General features: G+C 36.6%; 1 protein-coding gene across 1 annotated transcript; it reads left to right on the top strand.

Annotated features, from left to right (window-relative positions):
- The first annotated feature begins 17,013 nt into the window (after window positions 1–17,013).
- LOC113338077 (1,2-dihydroxy-3-keto-5-methylthiopentene dioxygenase 1-like) lies at window positions 17,014–18,374 on the top strand. Its single transcript, XM_026583593.1, has 4 exons — window positions 17,014–17,333; window positions 17,430–17,524; window positions 17,639–17,878; window positions 17,978–18,374. Exons 1-4 carry the CDS (start codon window positions 17,240–17,242, stop codon window positions 18,110–18,112), a joined length of 564 nt encoding a protein of 187 aa, XP_026439378.1. The 5' UTR covers window positions 17,014–17,239; the 3' UTR covers window positions 18,113–18,374.
- Window positions 18,375–27,038: the final 8,664 nt, after the last annotated feature.

Raw genomic sequence — 27,038 nt, 5'->3', positions numbered from 1 at the left:
TCCACATGACACTTGTTATCAAAAGAAGTTAAGAGAAAAGTGGTGCCAACAAATTAAAGTAACATTTGACTTTCCCAATTAGGAAACCAGCCTATTTTTTGAAACATTTATTTATACAAACCGGCCTAAAAAAGGAAAAGAGGGAATATAAAAATGAATATAATGAGTAGTGATTAACTTGTAGAATTCACTAAGGATTCGTGCTTATATATATTTTTTGATTTTTTTTTTGAGGGCATCTTTTTTTAAAATTATTTTTTGACACGGATTGAATCCTTACCTTAAATTAAGATGAGTCGGTTGTGATCATGTATCATCTGTTTTTTTTTGTCGTGATCATGTATTTTCCGATCGTAATCATGAATAACGCGTTATGCAATCAGTTGTCAGTTGTGTTCGTTTTTCTTCGATCGGCCCTCCTGACCGTGGCAACGGTTTTCTAATATAACTGCACTACCAACACGAATAACTTCATCACGGGTCCAGGGGTAGCTTTCGTAATAGTTAAACATAATTTATTTGGTAATCTTTAACCCCATCGATCATCAACATTTCTCATTTAAAACTCCAAATTCTTTGTGAACACCGAGTTAGAACCTCAAATTCTAATCAATTAACACCTAAACACCAGCGTTCCATCATTTTTGAATTAAAATCTCAAATTACTACTATTCCTACGGCATCATCAAATCATAATGGTGAACGAGAGAGTAATAAAAAGGTATCAAAGAGTTTGGGTGAATGGAAACATTACAGAGGAGTAAGAAGAAGGCCATACAGGAAATTTACAGCAGAAATTATTTCCCCGAATGGAAAAGAGGTTGTTAGATTTGGTTAGGTACAATTGAGTCCTGGCATTGATATTGCTGAAGCTTTGCTGCATTTCAGTTAAGAGGTATCACAACCATTCTTAATTTTCCGCTTGAAACTAGAAACTTACACTCCAAATGGAGAAGCAAAAAGTGAAAATCGAAACATTTCCGTCTGGCTGCATATGGAACCAGAATCATACTTCTAAAAGCTTTTCCAAATCTAAACTTAAGATGAGCTTACGCAAGTTTATGCACTTTTGAACAAGTGAACTTGGCTAATATATACACGAAGCAGATTACCCTGAGCTTACATATGTTGCTTAGTTTCCTCCGATGTTTTAGTTGTTATCTGATAATTTCTTTGCTATATTTTTCTTCATATTGTTTCTTCGCTGAAACGTAACTTTTGACCATTATATTATAATCTATTCACCAAATAACCTGGTTTGATTGGGGCATACCCAGATTAATTAGGGTATACCTAATTTTAAAGGGACTCTTTTTAAGGGTTTTAGGGGGAGTCTTAATGGGTAAGTTACAAAATTACCCTTACCCTTTAAAAACCTATTACCCTAAATCAGTTTTAATCTTTCCATTTCATCTTCTTCTTCTCTTCTTCTTCTCCTCCACAACCATACCGGCTCCATCACCCCCACCATCATCAAAACTCGTCGATTAATTCATTGAAATCGTCGATACGAAAATTCCGATTAATCTTCATCAATGGATCGACCACGGCGGAAGGGAGCTCGTATGAAAGAAGCTAATCGAAAACCCAATGAGTATAACCCTGGAATTGCAAGTTTGGTTCAAAAGAAAGTGAAGAAAAAAACCGTCGAAGAATGAGAATTCGCAGCCGCTGAAACACGAGAAATGGTGTGCTTAAGAAAGTAAGGGCTTACTTAAACTCACTCTAGTACTTCGATTTCATGTTTGCATGTTAAATTAGGTCAGAAAAATCGAAATTGTGAATTGACAGTTGCGACGCCGGCAAGGTATTATGTTATCGACCTTGCCGGATTTTCATAGTTAGGGTTTGGCCGGCAGGCTCGTAGGTTGAAGAGCTTGCCGGTTGTTGAATACCTGTAACTGGTACTTGCAGGGCCGGCAAGTTACTCAACCTTAGAATCTGCCGGCGACAGTTTTTTTTAGCCGGGTTGGTTATAATTTTTTACCTTGCCGGCTGTATTTCAAGTTTTTTGTGTCTCCTGATGCCTTGAATTTTTAAAACCGGAATGGTATTTGGATAAAACCATGCCGATTGTTAGTTGGCCAACAATGTATGGGTAATGGACCTTGCCGACTGGTTTGGTGAAAAATACTTGTTTCTACTGTGTTCATATTTGTCATAAGTCGATAGGTTATGTGAATAATACCTTGACGGTTGCGCTTTAGCCGGCATGTAATTTGGATATCGACCCTTCCGGTCTGTTCCGCCGGATAGGTTATATATGTCGACCCTGCCGACCTGTAATTTTTTTTTTATTAATTGTTTTGTTCAGGTTGGAAAAGGCAAAGAAGAAACCAATGAAAGCTCTTAGTCCTCCTTCAAGACCTCCTCGTGTTGGTGATAAACTCTTGACTTCAACACATCGAGGGGCATACGTTGTGCAGAGAACGCTCAACATCTGTGTACTGAATGATTCTCAACCACCATCGGAACCCAATGATTCAGACGAGACTCCAGATGAATACCAATCAATTCCATCTGGTAGAAGAGGTGATGATGATGATGTTGATGAAAGCACTCCGGCTGCTGGAGGAAGTAACAATGATGATGATGATGGTGATCAAGAAATGCCTTATGTTGGAGGAGGTGATGATGATGATGATGATGGTAATGGAGATAAAGATAAGGATATCGAAGATGAAATTGTTGAAGAGGCAGTGGAAGAAAAAGAAGAAGAAGTAGATGGAGATGGAGAACAAACTCTAGATATTGTTCAACAAACCGAAGCTTCAACTTCAACTGAAACCAGCTAATTCCCACATGCCTCCCCCTCACTTGATGGTTACACTGAAAAAGGTGAGATTCCAAGGGGGACCCCAAGAGATGGTGGAAATGTTTTTTTTTTGATACAAAGACTCATGGGCATGTACAATCCATAATACTATCGTAAGTAATCTCAATCCTTCTTTGTTCTTTATTCAAGTGTGTAACTATCTTAAATTTGCGTCAAGTGTTTGAATTTCTTTTCATTTTGTTTTTTTTGGTATTTAGGATCACAAGCATGTCGTCCGTCTCATGAGGTGCCAAGCTTCATGTTCAGTGACTAAGACTTGGGATCTTGATCTAGAATGTGAGGAGGTGCAATTGATTGTCAAGAACTCCGGGTTGTGGCCTGCGGTGGAGAGTTCGAATATTGATCATGACAGAGTTACTGTATCTGCATTCTGTGAGAGGTTCTACAGAGAGACTGATATAATGTTATTCCCATTCGGTGAGATGGCAATAACTCCCGATGATTCTCATCAAATTCTAGGCCTCGAGGTTGATGGAAAAGCAGTCAGTGAGGGATTCAATAATAAGTTTTCTTTCAAGGATATTTACAAATGGAGCCAAAAATTGTTCGGTTGGAATCAGATTGAGACGGAGTCTATGCTTGAGAAGAAGGATGGTCGTCTAAGCAAGAAGTTTAATCTGAAGAAGTTGAGGGACACATTATGGGAGACAAAGAAAATATTTGAAAAGGAAGGAAGGGTAAACCAGGTGCGAATCAATGCTACCGCGTCAGCTTATTTGTTGTACGTCCTGGGCAAATGTATCTTCCCCGATAGTTCTGGAAGCTTGGTCGATGCCAGTTACTTGCAACTATTGGATCCCTTAGATAAGATGCGTGAGTATTCTTGGGGTACTGCGGTGGTCGCCTTCTTGAACAATGAGTTGACAAAGGGTTTTAGGGCACTCGCTGCGCAAGTTAACGGAAACACATGTCTCTTCCAGGTAATTTTATTGTCTAAATCATTTATATTTGCAAAATTCTCGTAAGATAAGATTCTTACTAAACTTTTTTTTTTGCATAGGTTTGGATATATGAGCACTTCCCTTCTTTGTTCAAAACCAACTCCTACGTCAAAGTGGATGCGAATGTTGCGGTTGATAAGCCAAGAGCGCAAAGGTACAGTTTTAAGGGTACTTAGGATAAGGACATGCCGCAAAATCTTATCAAACTCCGAATCGCCATCGAAAAATTAACTGCGGAGGAGGTGATATTGGATCCGTATCGAGATGCTAGAATCAAGGTTTAATCCAAAGGAGAGATGAAGTTGCATTATACTACGAACCCTTGTTGTGCACACCGGGATATTCAATGTACGATCCACATCGGGTAATGCGACAATTGGGTTACGTCCAAGAAGAACCTCATTTCGATGAAGAAAAGACGTTCTTTACTTTGTTAAAGGATAACTGCTCCACTTCCCAAAAAAACTATTAACGTCGCTTACGCTCCACCGCCAGCTCTAGAACATTGGGACGACAGACGTAACCATAACATCGATGTGAGACTTTTGGAAGAGGTGACCACCGGTAGTGAAGCTAGTGCGAGATACATGGCGTGGTACTTGGGTTGGGCTCGTCCTACTGTGATTAGGGAAATGACTGCTGAAGAATTGGCTCATAAGAGGAAGATGGCATCGAAAGACCTAGCAACAAGTCTTAAGTTCTTTGTAAGTATTTTAGAGTTGCTCTTACTATTTTAAGATTACATTATCGAATCATTCCATTAATTGTTTGTTGTTTAATTGAAAATAGAAGGAGCAGTTGAAAACCTTTGTGAAGGTGTTGTGTTGCGCGAAAGACCGAGGAGAGCCTTTGTCGATTGAAGAGCAAAGCAAGCACATTGACTATCTTGCAATATTGACAATGAGGATGCCCATGAATTGTTTAAGCAAGCTGATTCTGAAGTAAAGAGGGAAGAAAAATCCAGGAGGGAAGCACAAGCCAAGCTGAATGCCGACAAAAAGAGGGCTCGTAGAGGTCGTGGTGGTGAAGGTAGTAGTAGTGGTAGTGTTCCTAAACGGGGCCGTGGTCGTGGTCGTGGTGGTGAATGAATGCTTTCCTAGTTTATTTCTTTATGTTGTGGTGGACAAATGTTTAAGTTAATGGTGTGGACAAATGTTTTCTTAAGGTTTATGGGACATGTTTTCGTATTTTGGACAAAAAATTTGGATTTCTAGTTGTTGAATGAATAGTTTGTTTAGCTATGTAAAGTTTCAATGTTTATACCGGCATACTTTTTTTAATATACAATGCCGACCACACCAGGGATGACATGGTTTTGAACTGTCAGACTGCCGGCCCTGACACCAGAAATTATTTGCATACCAGGGTCGGCAGGGTATTCAGATCACAACCTTGCCGGCTGTTACGCAACCGACAAGGTTTTACATTATCTACCATGCCGGCTATTTGTTGCAGAAAACACCTCCTCCTGATGTTTAAAATCATCATAAAGTCGGCATGCTTAAAAATATGTTTCTTGCCGACCACATCATGGCCGGCACCCTAGTGACCAAATACCGTTCCGACGGTTTAACATAAAATTGCATGTTCTCCTGATGCATAATAGGCATAAAGTCGCCATGGTAATAAATTTCCTACCCTGTCGGCCATATCAAAGCCGACATGCTAATGACCAAATACAGTTCCGGCGGATACACAGAAGAAACTGATCTCTTGATGCCTAAAATCAGCATAAGGTCGGCATGGTAACAAAATTTCGACCCTGCCGGCCTGATTTAGTCGGCATACTGGGGAAATAAACAGTGCCGGCGGATTTAAATTTCAAAATTTTGCAAGTACAATTGCATTGACTGACTTGTACTTATACACTATAACGACCAAATTTGGGTACCATCCTATAAATACACTACTTATCTCCACAAAACAACACACAACTATTTGGATATACTCTCCAAAGCTCATATCATCATACACTCCATCTAACTCACCGAATCGCTCTCTACATACATATAACAATGACTTCCTTTGATTCTAATGAAGATTTGGAAATCACCAAAGCTTGGTATGCGGAAAAACAACTTAGACGTCAATCCTCCGAAAGGGTGGATTCCACAACCTTTTGGGCTAGGTACACAACAAATTTAGCCAAGAGTTTGGGAATCCTAATGCAAGAAGTGTTCAACAAGTCCATGAGAGGAACCTAGTCATCAAAAACGTGATACTTGCTTTTTTAGCTCTCCAACCTCGGATGTTTAACACTCGCCCATTCACCTTGTCCATTGCACAATTTGTAAGTAATTTTGTGGTTTATATTATGTGATCCATGTTGTTTTATCATCCAATGAAACACCACTAACAAATGTAAGTTTGTTTTTGTGTTTTTGTACCACAAAGTCGTGAAAGCGCGCTACTTGGAGGAAAAGGGGGAAGCATTCACATTCGATGCAAGCTATCACTTCTTGGCAGAAAGAATCCCGGAGGATAACCTGCACTACTTGGATGTTGTATCGTCTTCGGAGGAGGAAGATTGATGGATTTAGAAGTTTTTGTATAGGTTTTGTGTGTAGACCTCTATGTAAACCCTCAAGAGACTATAACTCGTCCACTAGGGTCACCTAGGGGTTCAAAGGCTTGATGCACATGCTAAGTGCATTCGTTTTTCCGTCGACAAGGAGTTGTATTTTATGTTTCAATCAATTTAGTAACCAAAATTGCATGAATAAAGTGAATTGCATCTATTAGAATTCAATTTTTTTTTGGATACCCAAAGTCGGCAAGGTTATAAGATTACTACAGTGCCGGCCAAATTCTAGCCGGCAAGGTAAGAAAGTTAATAAATGCCGACTAAAAAAGCCGGCGAGGTAATAAATCAATACCTTGCCGACTACCTACGCATTTATAACAGTCTCCTGTGTGTCAAAAAATATTACAGCCGACATCTTCTTCATTCGTATACCTTGCCGGCCATACTAGGTCGGCATTTTCTTCATTCGTCGACCTTGTCGGCCTAGTATGGTCGGCATGATCTTCATTAGTCGACCTTGCCGACCTTTCAAACTTTCAGAACTGAAAGTGTGGATTTTTTCTTTGATTTTAAGTATGATTTCATATAACAGATTTGCAATCACCTTTTAGAATTGTTTCGGTTGTATACTTCATTTTCGTTGCAAGAGAAGAGATATTCTCAAAAAAAAAAAAAAATCTCATCAAAAATCATCCCACAAAAGTACAATCAAAAACAAAATTTCATAACTTCATTTCCTAAGTTTTAATCTATTCAATCAATCTAAACTCAATTAATTAACCTAATCAGAATTTTTAGTGTTAATTGAATAAGAACATATCAGCCATTTAAAAAATATAAGATTAAGGGGGCTTGGTTTTACTTCATAATGACCAGATTTTGTCTTCTTGGATATACCCCGATCAAGCTGAGGCCAAATAATGGACTCTTGTAATTTCCCTTTCCAAAGGGTAAAACCAATAAATTTTGTCGAGACTCTCTCTCCTCTCTCAAATAGTAACTTCCCTTTAATGGAGTGATCTTCCTTAAGTGGGTTCTCTTGAGTAAGTAAGAAGGGGTAAATAAATATGTCGATCGATCATAAATAAATGGAGGAAGGGAAGGAACCAGTGAGGGATTTAGGGAGTGTGTGTTATAGGTTTTATATATTTGATCTTTTATGCTGTTGAACTTAAATCGTGGGTTTTTTGTCTCTGTTTGTGGGGCTGTGAACTTGAAGTAAGGATGTTGTTGAACATCATCAAGATCTATGTCTTAAAATCTTTTTCTGTTTTTTTTTTCTTTCTTTTATTCTATTCTTCTTCAACTGTTTTGTTGCTTATCTCTTCTGTACAGAGGAAAGGGGATCGGCAGTCATAACAGACCTTTAAGACCCTGATGTTAATGGGTAGAAAGGCGTTCATCTTTCAACTCGAGGTTGAGAAAGAACATAACAGTTGTGTTTTCGTTTATGTTGTTGTGCTTATTGTTGTTTCCTGAGCATTTTTTGGATTTCGGTCGGATTGTCATCTTGATAAAATTAAACTGCATTGATAATGAAATTAAGGTGTTCTTCTTATCTTCTCTGAGGTTGAAATCAATTGAAAGTCAACACAGACCTTGGGGCCCTGATGTTTAATGGGTGGAAAGGTGTTGAACTTTTCTTAGAGATTGAGAAGAACATTGTAGCAAATTAACCGGTTTCTATGTGCATATGATTATTTGCATCTTTCGTTCTCCATTAAAGGAAGGATAAAAGAGTTGTTTTAAAAAAAAAAAAAATTTGGATTGAACATTTGAAAAGTTATACTTTTGGAATTGGGGAAGATTGAAGGAGTAACAAAACAAAATAGAATTGGTAATATGGGATTAAATCAATTTTAGGCTTATCCCAGTGTCCTGTTATTTGGGAGTTTCTTGTGAATTTTTAATTTTAGTTCAGTTTGTTTAAATCTGGCGTGATTTCATCTCTGGATGTTCTTCACTGTATTGTTATTCCGGTTCAGTTTGCGCTCCGGCTGAGTTCGGATATCTCTTCTACAGGAAGTAATGTGTTTGTTTTCAAAAAGAAAAGTAAAAATAGATTTCAAAAAATGGAAAAAAGAAAGAGTCAAAATTATTTACTCTCTGGGCCATTTTCATCCTCATCGTTTTGACGATGTCGTTTCAAAATGGAGCGACAAAATATCTCATCTAAGGCTAACCCTTATGGTTTTCTAATGTAGCATCTAGATTTGTCATCCACGTCAGTTAGTGCAACCTCCTAAGTTCTATGAGATGGCTAATCTAGCATCTAGATTAGAAGACCACGTCAGCGGGACCACCATCCAGCGCTGAACGGTTCAGCGCTTTAAATCTCAGCCGTTAGATCAGAAAATTTTCTCCCAGCACTGAATGGTTTAGCGTTTTGGTTACTTTTTGAGCGCTGAACGGTTCAGCTTTTGAAACTAGCTGCTAGTTGAACTGCGAGCAAATGCTAGGAGAGAGAAGTAGCAGGTACAGGTGTTAACTTTTTTCCCACACTTCATTTTTTTGATTTGCAACACTTTTTGGCCAATCTAACAGCTCAATCTAACCCATAGAGGTTAGCCTTATTCAAGTATTCGTAACTTCGTTTAGTGAAACATTTTATTTATTCTCTTCGTAAAATCCAAAGTTCAGGCTGGTTTGGTTCACCTCTTGAACTTTTCTATTAAAAATCTTCATCGTGGTCCCCCTTTCTAGTTTTTCTCTTCACTTTAATTTCATACAGTAGGCTTCCTTTCCGTTGTCCGATTCATTTGGTGGTCGTTCTTTTGTGGGATTAATTTTGCCTTAGGATTATCAAGATCAATTCAATGTTTTCTTAACTTAATTTTTGTCCTTCGGTATTTTTTTTAAGAAGGAAATCCTTAATTCTGGGGTTAGGAAAATCTTGCTGGAGGTTTCCTAATGAAATTAGAAGAATAGATGGTATAGGGTAATTAATTTTAGATATTTCAATTTGAATCCTCTTGGTGTCTGGTTATATTTCCTCCCCTCCAAACCTCAAATGATCGATTTGTTTATTTATGCTGCCCCGACTGGAAAAATCAAGGAAATCCAGGTACACAAATTCTGAAAATCCCTTTTTCTTATTTGAATTGCTTTATTCATGTATGCTATGATTCGTATGCTTTTTTAATTGGATAATTGCTTATCTTTTCTCCTCATTTATCTGCTGATTTTCATGTTGTTACTGCTTCCACAGTGCTTGCTAATCATAGTAGATAAACATAGTAAATTAGGTTTATTTTCTATAATTTTCTGGAATTATGTTTTTTGGTATTTTGCTCTATTCATTTTGACCATGAAATTCATTGCTTGGAATATCTAGGGATGTGGTAAAAAAAAGACAAAACAACATCTAAACTTTCTAATTAATAGTGAAAAATCGGATATTGTTTTCTTATCTAAAACAAAATCTAAAAGATCAGTTTTAAGGAAAATTTTGGTTGATTTCCCTAATATGTTTTTCGTAGATCCTACGGGTATAACAGGTACAACATGTGGTTTAGCTATAGCTTGGATTGACGGTTTTCATTTTGAAATAGTTCACTCAAATAATCATATGATAAATGTTTTAATCAAAACTAATTTTGCTGAACAATTATGGAAGTCCATACAAACCTGGTAAAATAAATTCTTGGAAGTTTCTAGAGGAAATCTCAACTAGCATCAACCATAAGAAAATTGCATGGATTGTTTTGGGTGATTCTAATCCAAATTTTAATCAATGTGAGAAAAAGGGAGGTCTCCCTTTTATTGAAAGTGAAGCTGATCCCTTTAAAAGACTCTTAGAACGGTCTGCCTTAGATGACATAGGTTTTGCAGGAAGTAATTTCACTTGGAATAATCACAAAGATGTCCCGAATAACATTCATGAAAGGCTAGATAAAGGAATGACAAATGTGGAATGGACTTCTAGATTCCCAAATTCCATCCTCAAGATCTTAGCTCTTGTGGGATCAGATCATTGTCCCCTGATGTTATTGTTAGACGGTGGCTCTAGTCAAAATCATTTCCTTACATTTAAATTTTTTGATACTTGGCTCAAAGAGCAGAGTTGCATTGATCTTATTCATTCTAACTGGAATTCTTCGGATAGTAATCATTTTGTAGCCTTAGTTAATAATTAGACTCACTGGGTGTGCAATTATTATTATGGAAAAAATCATTTTTTGGGCTACCAACTAAGAAGATTAGGAATTTGTTGTCTGATATTGAAAAACTGAACAAACAGAGTTTCTCTCCTATAGTTCAATCAAAAATAAATGAAAAACTTCATAATTTAGAAAGGCTTTATGATACAGAAGAAGAGATGGCTAAACAAATATCTAGAGATAACATTGTTAACCTAGGAGAGAGAAATACAAAGTATTTTCATATAAAAACCTTGAAAAGAAGGAAAAGGAATAATATAGATTGCATGCTAATTCCTGATGGTGAGGTAAAAGTGGGTAAAAATGAGATTAAGGTAGTCCTAAAAGACTATTTTGTGGATCTCTTCTCAGCCACTCCTGTAAGAGATGATAATGAGATTTTTAAACATTTAACGATAGAAATAAATGAGCAGAATAACAATAGTCTAATGGAAATTCCTTCCAAAGAGGAAATTTGGGAAGTAGTTAAGTCTCTGAAACCGAATAAGTCACCAGGACAGGACGGCTTTCGAGTAAGTTTTTTTAAACACAATTGAAACCTGGTAGGTTCTCAGATAGTCAGCTGCATTCAAGAATTTTTTGTGTCAAAAACTTTAATTCCTGACTTAACAAAAACTTTTCTTTTCCTTATTCCTAAAATTAATAATCCAACTGATCCTAGTGATTTCAGACCTATATGATTATGTAATACACCTTATAAAATCCTATCTAAGTTCTTAGAAAATAGAATGAAAAACTTTTGGATAAAATTATTTCTCCATTTCAGTCGGCCTTCTTATTTGGAAGACAAGTATATGACAACATCATAGTTGCACATGAAGTAATTTATTCACTTCAGAAAAAAAAATCAGAAATAGGAGGGCTTGGGATTAAGATAGATATGTCAAAAGCATTTGATAGGATAAATTGGGACTTCTTAAATAGGGCAATGATAGCATTAGGTTTTAGTAGTGAATGGTGTCAACTTATTAATCAATGTATATCCACCTCTTCTATTGTTGTTTTGTTAAATGGTAGTCCAGGAGAACTTTTTAAACCAACTAGGGGTTTAAGGCAAGGAGGTCAACTGTCTCCTTACCTGTTTTTGATTTGTATGGAAGTTTTCTCTAGGCTTTTGCTAGCTAAAGAAAAGGAAAAATTAGTCCATGACACTAAGATTTCTAGATATAGTCCTCCTATGTCGCATGTTTTTTTGCTGATGACTGCCTCTTATTTACTAAAGCAGATTTAAAAAGCTGTAAAAATATTTTAAATATCATAGAAACCTTTAGTTTAGCTTCAGGGCAGATGATAAATTTCAATAAATATGGCATTTTCTTTATTAAAAAGACCCATCCTAAATTACAGAGAATGATGTCAAAAATTCTTAAGATTAAGAAAACTTATATTAAAGATTCTTATTTAGGCGCTCCTTTGTTCATTGATAGGTCTAAAATAAAAATTTTCGACTCTATTTTCAAGAAAATGGAAGAGAGAGTAAAAGGTTGGATGAGCAAAATTCTCTCACAGGCGAGTAAAGTAATCCTCAATAAATCTATTCTATCTAGTCTCCCTATTTTTCAAATGGGTTGTTTCATTCTTCCTAAAAAGATAACAAAAAAGATAAATGCTATTCAAAGGGATTTTTGGTGGGGGAATGATTCTAGCGCTAGGGGTCATTATCCTATGGCTTGGGATTTCCTCTGTAATTCAACCTCTGTAGAAGGTATGGGTTTCAAAGAGGCGGGAAAAATGAACAAGGCTAAGGTAGCGAAGATAGCATGGAGACTGGTCTCACAATCAGACTCTTGGTTGGCTAAGTTGTTAAAGTCTAAGTATTATAGGAATAAATCCATTTTTGTCGTAAAAAGAAAAAAAAATACAAATGCATCATGGATTTGGAAATGCATTTTGCAAGGAGTGTCTTTAATAGAAAATCACATATGTTGGGAGGTAGGGGATGGCCAGTCTATTAGTCTTTGGAATGATAGATGGATTCCTGATTTAGATTTCTCTTTAAGTTACTGTGGTCTCAACACAAACCCCTTGTTAACACTTGTATCAGACTTGATTGACCCTGATACGTATAAGTGGAACCAACTCACAATCTCTGCTACTTTCCCTCATCTTATTGCCCAGAAAATCCTAAACAGTAACTTGTTTAGCTCTCTGGAAGATGGTTTATAAAAAAGATAAAATTAGATGGTTATTAACCAATAATGGAGTCTTTATAATAAAGTCTTTCTATGATAATCTTAATATGCCCGTAGCTCCATCTGAGGCAACAACACCTTTTGGAAGGCCTTTTGGAAAATTAACATCTCTCAAAGAATTAAAATATTTTTGTGGAAATGCTTAAATGATTCCCTACCTGTCAGACAAAAGATTGGTTCTTCAGATCAAAATTGTATTTTCTGTAATTCTGAAATTGAAACTTTGTCTCATTTGTTCTTTGAGTGTTCCTTTGCCAAATCTTTGTGGATGCTACCTCCCATGGCTGGTATGTGTCATGACTTGGGAATTGGAACTCCTTTTATAGATTATTTTAATGTTTGGATGAGTATTACAGGTAACTCAATTGACATACATTCAGCAGCTACAAAATGTTGGTTGATATGGAAGGAGAACTGTTGCAGAATATTCGAAGATAAATCTAGTTCTTCCGTGAGCATTAGCCTTGCAGTTTTGAGACACTTACAATTTTGGAAACCTGCAGAGGACGCAAATATGAATAAAGCTAATGTTTCACATCAGATTGAGAAAACCAATTGTTATTGGAATCCTCCATTAGCAAGCCAATTAAAGAGCATTAGCTCTTTTGCAGGGAGCTAAATGGGCTAAAGAGATGAACTTAATGCATTTCTGGATGGAAGGGGATTGCGAGAGAGTTCTGGCTTTGACACAAGGGAATAACAACTTAGTCAAATGGCAGAATGAATCGATTCTCAAAGAAGCGATGCTTCTTTTATCTGGTTGTGATAATTTTTTAGGATTTATCTACACACCAAGAGACGGTAACCAGGCTGCAGATCGATTTGCAAAAGAGGCTTTCAAATCTTCTCTTTATCAGAGTTGGAATTTAATCATGCCAAATTTTCTTTCTATGATTTTAATTTTAGATAAACTAAATTGTAGGTCTAATACTTTGTCAAGTTCAGTTTTAGAAAACTCGGTTTTTTCCTAGGAAGATCATCTGTTGGCAGGTTGCAACATTAGGGTGTCAGCCGCCTTGATGGGAACAATCACCAACACATAATTTCTTTTTAGGGGTCAGTCTGTTGATTCCTATTTTTCAGTTTTCTCTTTTAATATATAACCAACTCACAAAAAAAAGAAGGGTGAAAAATTATTTTATAAGCATAATTCTTGAAAAAATAATATTTATTTTATTTTATTAGATTTTTTGTGTTGATCAGAACGGTAGGATATGTAGGTAGCTAGTTAGACATGAAAATGGGTTACAAATCTAACATTATAATTACATGAAAATGGAAGTCTTCTTTTTCGATGGGGAACAATGAGGTTTCTACTGCTTCGTAACTGTTAGAATATATCACACATATTAGCCACAGAGGTGGTCCGTTAGTTTAAGTGCAATCAACGCACGCGCACAGAAGAAATAGTGAAAAGACCCAGTCTTGTAATTTAATTAGTAAATGTTATCTTCTAGGATTTGCTAATCCTATATAATTTCTATAATTAGGATAATGTAAAAACTATCTCAGCATTTACTGATCATTCACCTTCTTAAAGTTTTGTCCGTGGACATAAATGTTATTGCCTAACCACTTTAAATCTTTTAATCTTCTACTTGAATTTATCATATATGTGTGTCTTTAGACACAACTTCTGGGATAAACATTTGGAAAGTGAGCAAATAACAAATGCTAGCAATAAAGCTGAGGGAATGAATTGTACGTACAAATGGTAACACATCCACTCCACCATGCTATCACGAAACCTTTAGTTTAAATATTGGGTACTAAAATGCACTAGGAGTTCGACTAACAAATTCATGGGAGCATCAACCACTGACCCATTGCCAAATCCGTCGTTTCAAAATATCCCGTTCCCGTGAATTAAACTCCTTGTCTATTTTTCGATTCTCTTTACTTTACTGTCTTTATCCTGCTAATCCTATAATCAACTTGAAATAACTGCCATCAACAAAAATAAATTCATCATGGATTGCTTTCGCGGCATATATGCAGGAGTGTAATTTACACCCCTTCAAACTTGGATAAGCCCAATGTACTAAATTCTCGAAATAGCGTACTCCCCATCCGTTGGCACTGCTAGTTCAATTCTTGTACTTTCTCTGTCCGCAGCTCTTACTTGTATGTATTGCTCCTTATAGGTCAAGCACTATATATAATAATGAATCATTTTCATTTACGGAGGATGACTATGAAGCTGTAAAATTCTTGTAGAAATTGGTTTCCCATTCGTTCAAGCCCAATTGTGAATCATGGGTTCGGAGGCATCCCGGCGAACTGAATTAGTGGCGAATGATTTTTTAGGGATCATGATTTTTTTTAGGGGACCATGGTTTTATTAGGCCACCTTCCCTATAGTGATAAGGGGTGTCCTAAAACGTTGAAATGACTAACCTATTCTTAACCTTTTAATTTAAAACCAACCTAATAACCACCTATATATATATATATATATATATATAAACACCACCTCCTCCCACCACCACCGCCCACCACCGCCGATTACCACCATCACCACCTCCGATTATCACCACCACCAACCACCGATTACCACCACCACCGCCCACCACTGCTGATTACCACCACCACCACCTCCGATTATCACCACCACCAACCACCGATTACCACCACCACCTCCTCCCACCACCACCACCGCCGCCTATTTAAGAAATGTAACAACATCAATGCAATCACAATTAAGTTCTGTTACATGATAATTTTATCGAGTATAAAAGACGCCAGTCGCAGCCTGATTCTGCCATGGGACCACTCCGGAGGTATTTTCCAACAAACCCTTCACTTTAATTTGATTTTGATTGCTTCAATCGAATAGAAATCATCAAAATAGGGTTTTAGTAGGAGTTACAAAGCCATGTTCGGTTAGGCCGATTTTCCAAAAAACCCTAGTTTACTAACCGAACTTCTTGAAAATGAAGAACACGACGAACAGTTCGGTTCTATTGGATTTAAAACTAAGTCACCGAACTCTCTGTTCGGTTGTTTCGCAAAAAAATTTAAAATTAAAGTAACCGAACTCCACCCTTAGAACCGAAAAAAAAAAAACAAATCCAGTCTAACCGAACTGTGTTGTTGTGGCCACTATCTTGAGTTCCAAAATAACCGAACTTAGCCAATAGAATTCGGTTTTTTCGCAAAAAATTTTAAAACTAGAAAGTAACCGAACTTAGACAATAGAGTTCGGTTGATTCGCAAAAAATACTTTTAACCGAACTCCTTGTATTAGAATAACAGAAGTCCATAAGTTCGGTTCCTTCGCAAAATAAGGATATCATCGAACTTTAGTTTACGAAAATAATGAGAAGTCCAAAAGTTCGGTTCGTTCGCAAAAATGTTAAGTTTTCTTTGTAACCGAACTCTACCTAATTCGCCAAGAAATAAATTTCGTAGTAACCGAACGTTTGCCTAATTGCATCTATGCATATATAAGCCCAGTTCGGTTGATTCGCAAAATATGTTGAAGTTTGCGAACCAACCGAACTTCTAACACTAGGTTACTTTTAACCTGCAGTTCGGTTGGGAACTTGGTTGCGTTGAAGTTTGCGAACTAACCGAACACACAAGATGTACCCAAATAAATTGTTAAGTTCAAAGTTCGGTTACCTACCATTTTATCCTAGGTAACCGAACATTACACTGTACGACCAAAACCTCCATTAACGAGCGAGTTCGGTAACCTGCGTGTTTGGAAAACGTTACCGAACTACACTTTCAGGTGTGTTCGGTTACATGTTCTTGACATATGGTAACCAAACTGACCCAAATCTACATAAAAATTTTCATTTTTTTTTGAAAGTTTGGAGCAATTCAACCAACATTATCTAAGTTTGAAGCACACCTGGGTACCCAAATACCCTTCCTCCGGTTGTGGTTGGTAAAATCCATCGTTTTTCATGTTTTCCTTCTTCATCTTCTCTAACTTTACTCTCTCAATAATTCTACTTCTTTAAAAAAAAACATCTGATTTTTTAATCTCACTAATTATCTTTAACTTAATCATCTCACTAATCATTACACTAACTATTATTAACACTAACTAATCATCACCTAAAATTAACCAGGAGGGTAATTTAGGTACTAATATAAATATCCAGATAAGGGATGATCTAAATTTACTTTTAATGTCTTTACCCAAAATAAAACCATGTTATCAAAAAATCGTTCTTTAAGAACAGTAGTCCCACCCTATTCATTAAAAGAGAATCTCATCTGCTTAAGTGACGCCAGTAACCAACTAACCATTGGTATGACAAGCCCACATGTGGATAGGGTTCCCACTAACTTCAGATTTCTCTTCTCTCTGAATCAAGAGAAGAAAATGCGCGATTATGAGCTCATTTTTTTGCTCTCATCTCCACCATTGGGGGCAGATGCCTCTACTGCGAACATTCGTGTATTCCGAAACAAATACGAGCCGTCCGTTTGACGATCATTCTAGATGCTAGTGATATTTTTATCTTTATTCCCATTTATTTTGAATGACACAGGAGGAGGTTACACAGTAAGCTTATAAGTGCCGAAAAACCAATTATCAAACCAGAGCCGTAAAAGAATTAGAAGAGACCATGGAGGCATGGTACATGGACGAAACCTCTGAGGATCAAAGACTTCCTCACCAAAAAATTCCTAATCAACCCGTCTCTCTAAACAAATTAGCAGGTACGTAGTTCTGAATTTCATTTCCAATTTATCTCAATTATACTTTTCTATTCTCAATTTAATTGTAAGATTTTTTTTTTACCTTTTTTTTGGTAGATATTGGGGTGCTATACTGGCACTTGAACCCAAAAGACTATGAAAATGATAAGGAGTTGCAGAATATCAGACAAACTAGAGGATACAATTACATGGTGAATTTCTTCCCCCCTTTTTAAAACCCTTTTCACTGATTTGGGTATTTCTTTAATTTGAACCATTTTGGTATGATGATTGTTAATTTTTGAATGTGGGTTTTGTTTTTGCAGGATTTATTAGATTTGTGTCCAGAGAAAGTTGAAAATTATGAAGAGAAACTCAAGAATTTCTTCAGAGAGCATATCCATGCTGATGAAGAGATTCGTTACTGCTTACAAGGGAGTGGATACTTTGATGTCCGAGACAGTGATGATCGGTGGATTAGAATTTGGATCAAAGAAGGTGATATGATTGTTTTACCTGCTGGTATTTACCATCGATTTACTCTAGACAAGGGAAATTATGTCAAGGTAAACGGATAACGTATTTTCTGGGTTATTTTTTTGGTAGAATGATGTAGAATTTTGGATTTTTTTGATGCGATTTTGTATATACGTGATATGTTGCAGTTGATGAGGTTGTTTGTTGGAGAGCCGGTATGGACTTGTTATAATCGTCCACAAGAAGATCATCCAGCTAGAGTGGGTTACATCAAGAACTTCATTGATGATAATAAGCAGGGAGTGCCGCTGGAAGCTCATTGAGTAAGCCTTTACCTGTTTTATGCACATTATGTTCTCTATAGTTGTTCTATGTGTATTTTTAGACTCTATAATTGAAGGCATAAGAGCCAACAGTGTAAGTCAAGTCTGGTGCATCTATATCAACTTATTAAGTCTATGTATTTGTGTTGGGGATGTTAAATTTGGTGTCAAGAGACGAACCTACTCCTAAGAATACTCCTAAGCTTGAATTGTTTACATTCCTTGAGAATATATTGTAGATTATTGGATTTGTGTATTCCAACTGGTGTTCTCTTTGTAGATTTGAGAAATCACTTGTGAGTTTCACAACACTTGATTACCAGAACACACAACCCCTGACAGAAATAAGCATCAGGGTATCCATAAAAACCACATAAGAATTTGATAGACCAAACATCTGAAGAATTGATCACAAATGCCTAAGTGAAGATTCAACGAATTCAGATTCTAAATCCACTTTTTTGTAACTTATTGTGTCTTCTGTCAGAGTTAATATGGTATAAATTTTAATTCCAAGTCTTATCTTATGGATCGTCTATGTTACACTATAGCTTATGGGAACTTACTTTACGAAGCCAACTATCATGAATGAATACAGTCTCGGCTGCTAAGACTAGAGCTGAAGCTGCTGCGAGAATCAGCATTGACTTGATTAAACTGTCACCGGTATGTTCTTTAAGGCAAGTTAACTTTGTGTTCTCCAACCTGCTATGCTTGAGATTTGAGAATCATATTTTGCTGCCTTTTCTGTTCGAATGTAGTCACATCCTTACTTGAAGCTTGACCTGATACAAAAGAATGACTCAAAGTGGAAGAAGTCGAAGAATCCCTAATGGAACAATAATATTTTAAGAGGCTTTAGACTCTGAACCTGCTATGCTTAGAAGCATAATCTTTAACTTGTTTGACTGTAAAGAGGGTCTTCTTTTTTGAGCATGGGTAACCAGAACGAGTCCTGCTACTGGAACTCCCAGTAACAACTGGGATTCTAGTAAAAAATTGTGCAGGTCTAGTCTGCCTGCCCCATACCCAGATACTGGAATGTGTTAAGTTCTGTTGGTTGAATACTTGAATATTGACAACCTTATGGGTTGTCATCTCATCTACCTCCTCGTTTGTCCATGTACAGTAAAACATCAATAGCAAAATAATCTCGTTTGAGTAATGTTTCCTTAGAGCAACTGCTGTGGTGCGACCAAAACCAAAGACCAAAGACTAAAAAAAAAGATCAAATTTGGGTTTAGTCTGGTGTGTGACGCTACGATGGAAAGTCTAAATTTGGTCAGGCGTGGTGTGGGGGTGGACTATACCAACGCCTGGTGTGGGACGGGGTCTATATGTTCGCCCGGTATAGGGAGATTCAAAAAAAAAAAAAAAGGTGGGGCGAAGGTATTAAGCCCGCCCCATACAATTTCAATTAGTTAAACAGTGGGGCGGAGGTATAAACCACTCCCCACACAAAAGAAAAAAAAGAAAACCAGGCGTGCACTATACGTCCGCCTGGTATGGGACGTGGACTTTACGTCCGCCTGGTGGTGGGGCGTGGACTATACCAACGCTCGACTATATTTGGGTTTAGTCTTCGTCCCAGACCAAATATACTCTGGGTTTTAGTCGTCGATCAAAATTTGATTGATAATACGTTCCACTACGTCTGTTCAAAAGATCAAATATTTGGGTTTAGTCACCCATTATGGACGCTCTTAGTATCCTATGAGATGATTTTTTAGGGATTTTTTTCCTTCTGAGATCCAAATAGATTGATAATTTAGCATTCTTTCACAAAATTTGCATCATTACTCTTAATTGTGATTTGAAATCAGAAATTTCTCGGAATACACTAGTACTATAATATCGTTTCCTAATGTGAAACTATCCAAGAATGTTGATAGTTTTCCATCTCTAGGATTTGTCCTCTCCATATCCTAGGACCTCCTGGATTCAAAAAGATGGAGCCAATCTTAAGATTCAGGTCGTGTGCGAATCTTCCTAGTATTCATGCCATTGAAAGTAACATCTTGAATTTCATGTTTAGAAACGTTAGTTGTAGAAATTAGGGGTGAGCATTTGGCCCGTAATCCGCGGATTTAACCGGACCAACCGTTCATTTGCGGATGGATGTCCGGACCGTTCGTTAATGGGTTGGATGCGGATGGAATTTTTGAAGTCCAATGGACAACGGATCCGGCCCGGATGCAACCTTGAAAATCCGTTAGAATCCATATCCGTTAAATTAAGGGCATTTATATAGTTCTAGAAATTACTATGGATCATTTAGGAATTTTTAAGTTGTTTGGTTGGGGTGTTGTACATGGCATATTTATATTTGTATACATATATAGGATACGTAGGTTTATATAAGGAGTCATTTGTGTCAGCTTATTTTTTTAATATAAATTTAATTAAAACAAATCCATTGGATTATCCACATCCAATCCGTCAATCCGTGCATCAATTGGATATGGATTGGATGTAGATGCCAAATTTGAAATCCGTAGTGCAATGGATTGGATGCGGATGACATGAAAACCGGTCCATATCGACCCATGCTCACCCCTAGTAGAAATTAGGGGTGTGCAACGGACGAACGGTTGCGGATTAGGGGTCACCCGCAACCAAACCGTCAAAGTTGCGGATTTGGAAAATTAAACCGTGACTAGTCCAACCACTCACGGATTTGACCTTTACGGATCAGCGGATTGTACGGGCCGCCGGATGCGAATTAACCGCGGATTTAGTAAAAAAAAAAATGTTTTCTGAGTTTTGATAATTGATTGACTGACTAGAGAATGTACTAAATTGCTTAATGATGTGTAAGAGAAATTGGGAGGATGTGTAAGCTCTGTTTACGTGGTTTGTGTGCATCTTACTTTTAGAATCTGCAAACTAAGTTGGAATGCAATTATGCCGAGGCTGAATGAAATTACTACAACCTGCAAGCTAATTTGGAATGCTATGGTATAATTAGTTTTAACTCGCCATTATTCATTACTTTGCTTCTGTTGCTGTTAGTAAAAAGAAAAGAAAAAAAAAGGAAAAGATTTGCTTACTCTTTTTAATTTGGGCTTGCAACAGATGCTTCGTTAGCTTGAGCTTTCCTCAAGGAATCCTCGTACCTTCACTTCAGATAAGATTCATTGTTTTCGGCAGCTACTGTTGTAATTAGGTTACTGAGTATCTCTAAGTTTATATATAAAACTTAAACTTCCAATATTATCCTTAGTAATCTTATTGAATTTCTTACAATCCCATGGTGCGGGTGAATCCGCGGATCTACAAAATCAACCGCAACCACCAAACCGCAAAACCTTGCGGATTTGAAAACTCATCCGTGTCCGGCTCATAGATGATTGCGGATTGGTTTTCACCCGTATTTTTGCGGACGGTTGCGGATGAAATCCACGGTTCCGGATTTTATGCACACCCCTAGTAGAAATTGATTTTCCATTCAAATCTCCACCCAACCAAAGTTGGAAGAACCATAATTTTGGGCATACCAAAATCTTCCAAGGCATACTGAATGAAGACAAAAAAGGTTGTGAAATAGCAAAACAAGATAACCCCTTAACCCAAAAATTTTTTAATGGCAAATCCGCCCTTTACGTATTAGTGTTAATAATCTTGATTAGTGATTAAATATTTTGTTTAGTGATTAAAATAATTTTCAGAATTATAAGAGTTGTTTAGATGAAAAATTTGAGGAAAAAAAATCAAAGTTTTGGTTTGGTTAAGAAGGAGAGAAGGAGAAAGTGAGAAAATTCTAATTCTTGATTCAATGGAGGATGAGGAGGGTCATCATTCATCTAAAAAACCTAGGAAAATACATATCAACTACAACAATGATCCAGAAATGGCTGATTTCTTAGATTATGAGAATGATTTTACACCCACTCAAACTCAAGCTCAAACTCAAACACAAAATCAAGATGATGATTTTTATGAGCCAAATCCTGATGATGAAGACATTGATGAGGAACCCAATGCTTCTAATACACAGGTACACTTATATCCTATACTTAATCTCACTTCTATAGCTCTCAATTATCAAAAGTTAGGTTTTTTGAATCATGGTTCAGCGAAACAGGTTGAGGTTCGGCTCACATCTATGAGCCGAATCTACCAATTGATGAACGGTTCGGCTTACTGAATCTGTTTACTGCATGCGCCGAACCTATAATTTCCAATTCCAACCCTTTTGCTAGACACTAGTTCGGCTTATATGAAAGTTTCATAGTAAGCCGAACAACATCCCTCATAGCCCGGAATAGAATCATTACTAATTCGGCTTACATATCCAAAATCGTATGTGCCGAACATAATTTTTTAATTTCTGGGTTGAAATATTGTTACTGGTTCGGCACATATGGAGAATATCGTATCAGCCGAAACCTCTTATGTTTAAGGTTCGGCACATAATATGATTATAGTCTGAGCCGAACATGAATTTGTAAAATTTTTGGGTTAAAATATTGTTCGTGGTTCGGCACATATTGAGGATATCGTATAAGCCGAAACCTCTTATGTTCAAGGTTCGGCACATAATATGATTATCGTCTGAGCCGAACATGAATTTATTAATTTTTGGGTTAAAATATTGTTCGTGGTTCGGCACAATATTGAGGATATCGTATAAGCCGAAACCTGTAAATGTTTATAGTTCGGCACATAATGTGATTATCGAATGCGCCGAACCTTGTTATTATATTCCCTTTCTAGTGTTTAACCTTGTGATATTCTTTGTAGATCGTGCTTGGACCCATGGAAAATCAACCTGATCCAGTAGACATAATTCACGAGGATACCAAGGATCACTTCCAAAATGATTTGGTATGTAAGAACCTTTTGTTTACCTTAATGTTGTCGGAATATTCCAAAGTTTTTCTTACAAATTACTTGTTTTGGAATGAACGTAGATATGGAAAACTAAACCAGAAGTTCTGGATTGGCTTGAGGAACACGCGATGAAGATAAATTGTGTACTAGTTAAAGGACAACAAAGCCGATGGGATCGGTTTGAAATGATTTGTGAGCGTAGTCACACACCTTTTCCTTGCCCACCCGGAATGCACCCAATTGGCTCTATGCTTCCCACAAGTTATTATATTGGATTGCACGTACAAGACTAATAAATATGGAGAATACCAAGGTCCATATTAAACTCATTAAAATAAATTAGATCTTATCTTCAACTTCAAGAGAATGAAAAGACAAACACAACGCAAAAAGAATGAGGTCATTCCGACATCGGACGAAAAAGTTATGGACAAAACAAGATCGAAAAACTTGAGTGTGCAAAGAGAAGGTTCGGCTGATAACTCAATAACACGAGCTAGCCGAACCTAGAGCCTGCAAATCAATATTTTCGAAGTGTTTACAGAGAGAGGTTCGGCTTGAAAGTGATCTAATCGAGTCAGCCGAACCTGACAACCACCTGGGGTAAATTTCACTTCTCAGGTTCGGCCGGGAAGGTTTGCAAGGTATTAGACGAACCTGGCACTGTTCTGGGACGTATTCAATACACATTTTGGGGTTCGTCTAGAAATTGACATTTACGGTTTAGCCGAACTGTTCATAGACACTTTCAGGGAGAAATTTCAAGAACAGTTCGGCTCAAAACTCAACTCAATTATCAGCCGAACCCGCTACTGTAACCGTCAAAAACCCTAAGTTTTTAGCAATTTAACCCATTCAATCCATGAAAAACAACAAATAAAAGACTGGGTTTGTAGGGAATACCTTATTATCCTCATTTTAGTATTTGGAGCTTCAAATGGTTGAATTTCCGATTCAATTTCCGGTTCAATTATAGTTTTTACACATTCATCTTCAACTGGTTCTTCTTCTTTAATTCATGGATTGGAAGAGGATTTAGAACACCTGACGTTTGCTTTTTTCTTTGTCGATCCATTACATAGTTCAATTTAACCGATGATCGAATTTTCACGAATCGATAATTAATTACAGTGATGAAAAAAATATCTGAGAGAAAAGGAATGAGGTTTAGCTAGAGGAAGAAGAAGAGATGTTTAGGATAGTTTATTTTTTGATTTTAAGTTCAAGGGTATATAGGTAATTGAACTACCCAATAGACATCCCTTATAAGGTCACCTAGGATGGGAAAACTATTTTGTATGCCTTGAAAGTTTTTGGTATGCCTAATATTATGGTTCAGTTGGAAGTGGAATAACTCAAGCCCAAATGCAGTTCATGACCTAAGCCCGGAGATGGGAAGCTCTCATGGTTGTTGTGAAGTGACATCGTTCATTTGAAAAAATGATTCTCTTTATCATGCCTGTCAATTAACTTATTTTTAGATTCTCTCAAGAAAGATGAAGAAAATGTGCATTTATTGGTTCAGTTGTATTTTTCTTGAAGGTTTTCCTACCACTTATAAAAGTCAAATTGACCATGATTATGACTATTTCCATTTTTATCTTCTTCCTTCTCGACTCTGCTACATGACCCGCTCCTTGACAGCTGAATAACAGCCAATCTTACGTGGCTGGTACACTGGTAGAAAGACGTGTATCTTTATTAATCGTGTCATCACAAATTAATTGAAAGAGAAAATGAAAATCCTTCTGTTTGGATAGGATAAGTATGCAATACTTAATCTAACGTCTCAAAACGAAACATCAATGGATCCAACAATATTAGAAGCCCTCTTTCAATCTACATCCTTCGCCATTTTAATCTTCCTCACCTTCTTCCTATTAAATCAGTGAAACCGAAATTACAGCACAATCTTATTAAGTCCAAGGAGTCAAAGACGAATGAATCAAATTTCGATTTATTGTCCTAATCAAAAACAAGATCCACATCTATAAACTATTTTAAAAAACAATCATGAATTCAACCTAATCATCCCTAATTTTTCTATAGATCATATTTTCTCAATCTTTAACCTTCCAATCACAGTTGACAGTTGCAATATTATTCATGTATGTAACAACAGTATAAGGTTAACACAGTACACAGTAAAGGATTTGAAAAAGCTATCATCATCTTCACCACATTAAAATGAAAGTGAAACTGCAGGTTAAGATATAGGTTAATGAAGTTATTAGGGTTGATGGAGTTTGTGAGTTCCAAACCAGAAAGAAAAGATGAGGTTAGGGACTTTTTTTTCTTCGTGACGTGGATATAGAAAATTTCACATCTGTCCGCCACTACCCCTTCCACGTAAAATCAGCTGTTATTCCGCTGTCAACGAGCGGGTCATATAGCATTTTCGCTTCTCTCTTAGTCCGTCTTTAATTTCATTAAGTTAGAAACCCCGTTGGTAATGTATGCGTTTCAGTTTTGAGGAATTGATAAAAATATAAACACAAGAGGGGAGATACTAAATCTTTCCCTAATTTGTTCGCTAAGGAAGTAGAAGTAAGGAGATAATTAATCATAGGGCCAATTATAGAACATACTTTTTATAATCCGATCACAAAATGATCATATTTTTGTAATTCATCTACAAAATGATCTTTTTTCATCCGATTTAACACTTATGAATAAAACAGTGTTATCTTTTCCGAAAATACCCTCCTTTAAAATACCCTTCCTAGTTAACTAATTGGTTGAAGTGGTGGTGATGAAGCGGTGGTGGTGGTGGAAGCTTAAGAATCTCTACTAAATGCCGAAGGGAAAGCGGTGAACCCTTTGGATGAATGCGGTGTAACGATCCTGAATGTGGTGTAACGAACCTGAATGCGATTTTACGATCCTGAATGTGGTGTAACGATATGTAAGCAGCACCACCACCACCTACAAATAGCACCACCGTCAAAAAATCATAATGAAATCAAAAGTTAAAATTGTATATGGAAGGATAAATATGAAGGACACATGGGTAATTCATTAACATATTTAACTGTGAGTCACCACTTAACTCTCTTTTTAAGAGAAGTATGATCATTTTGTTAATAGTTTGTAACAGTAGGATGCTTTTGTGAATCGGGTCCTAATACTAGGACTGTATTGTACATTTTCCTTCATCTTTTGGACGGAAATCGAAACCCGATTTGTAATCTAGGTTTTTCTCCATTTAGTTTTAGGATGATTTTATTAATTGGTGTAAATAAAAAATCAAGAGATGGCACTTAGGACATATAAAACCTCATATAGATGGTACTTAGGATAATTGGGGATAAGAATTACCAGATATGGGAAATATGAGAAGTAGAGATGGGAAATCAAGAAAACTTTTTTGATTATTTATTTTGTTGCTGGTTACTTTTTTTTCTACAGCTGGAGTAGCTGCCCCGCCGGTTCCTTTTCGATTCTCATTGTGCACCATTTCTAGGCAACCTCCAATTGTCTTAAAATGATAGGAAAAGAAAAGAAGAAGCGGCATAAAATATTTCACTTTCGCCCCCATTCTGGAGCGGCTTCATGCCCGTATATTGACGCTCGCTTCTACTAGTCTATATTTATGATTGTATTCTTTACCTGCTATTCTACTCCCATAAAATCATCCCGGCTAAATTGGGGTCTATGACACTTAATTGGGGCATATACCTACATGACAAAATAGAGTCATTAAGAAGTAATTCATAGAAACTCCTTAACCAATTATTTTCTTAATGATTAATTTATCCATGATTAATTAGTGTTAATTCGGATGATTAGTGATAAAATATAGTGTTAGATGTGAAATTAACTTGTGTTAATTAATCATTTGAACATGAAATTTTTTTGAAAATTTGAATTTTTTTTAAGAACAACAACTCAGAATCGGTATATGTTATCAAAAACATATACCGATTGTAACCTCAAAAATATACAGAGATTTTTTGAAACTAGCTTCTAACCAGAATCGGTTTATATGGACATGAAAAACAACCGATTATCCATAATCGGTTTATATTGGCATGAACATAAACCGATTATGGGTAAATTTTCTCTTTTTTATCTGTGAATTATGTGTTGTTAA

This window comes from Papaver somniferum, unplaced genomic scaffold (assembly GCF_003573695.1).
Source record: "Papaver somniferum cultivar HN1 unplaced genomic scaffold, ASM357369v1 unplaced-scaffold_18, whole genome shotgun sequence".
Classification (NCBI taxonomy): Eukaryota; Viridiplantae; Streptophyta; class Magnoliopsida; order Ranunculales; family Papaveraceae; genus Papaver; species Papaver somniferum.
The sequence above is the reverse complement of the archived record's forward strand: the minus strand, read 5'-3'. Positions and strand labels throughout refer to the sequence as shown.

Coding starts and splice junctions, on each gene's coding strand:
- LOC113338077 (XM_026583593.1), top strand. CDS start 17,240: ATGGAGGCATGGTACATGGACGAAACCTCTGAGGATCAAAGACTTCCT. Junction 17,334..17,429: donor CTCTCTAAACAAATTAGCAG/GTACGTAGTTCT, acceptor TTTTTTTGGTAG/ATATTGGGGTGCTATACTGG. Junction 17,879..17,977: donor ACAAGGGAAATTATGTCAAG/GTAAACGGATAA, acceptor GATATGTTGCAG/TTGATGAGGTTGTTTGTTGG.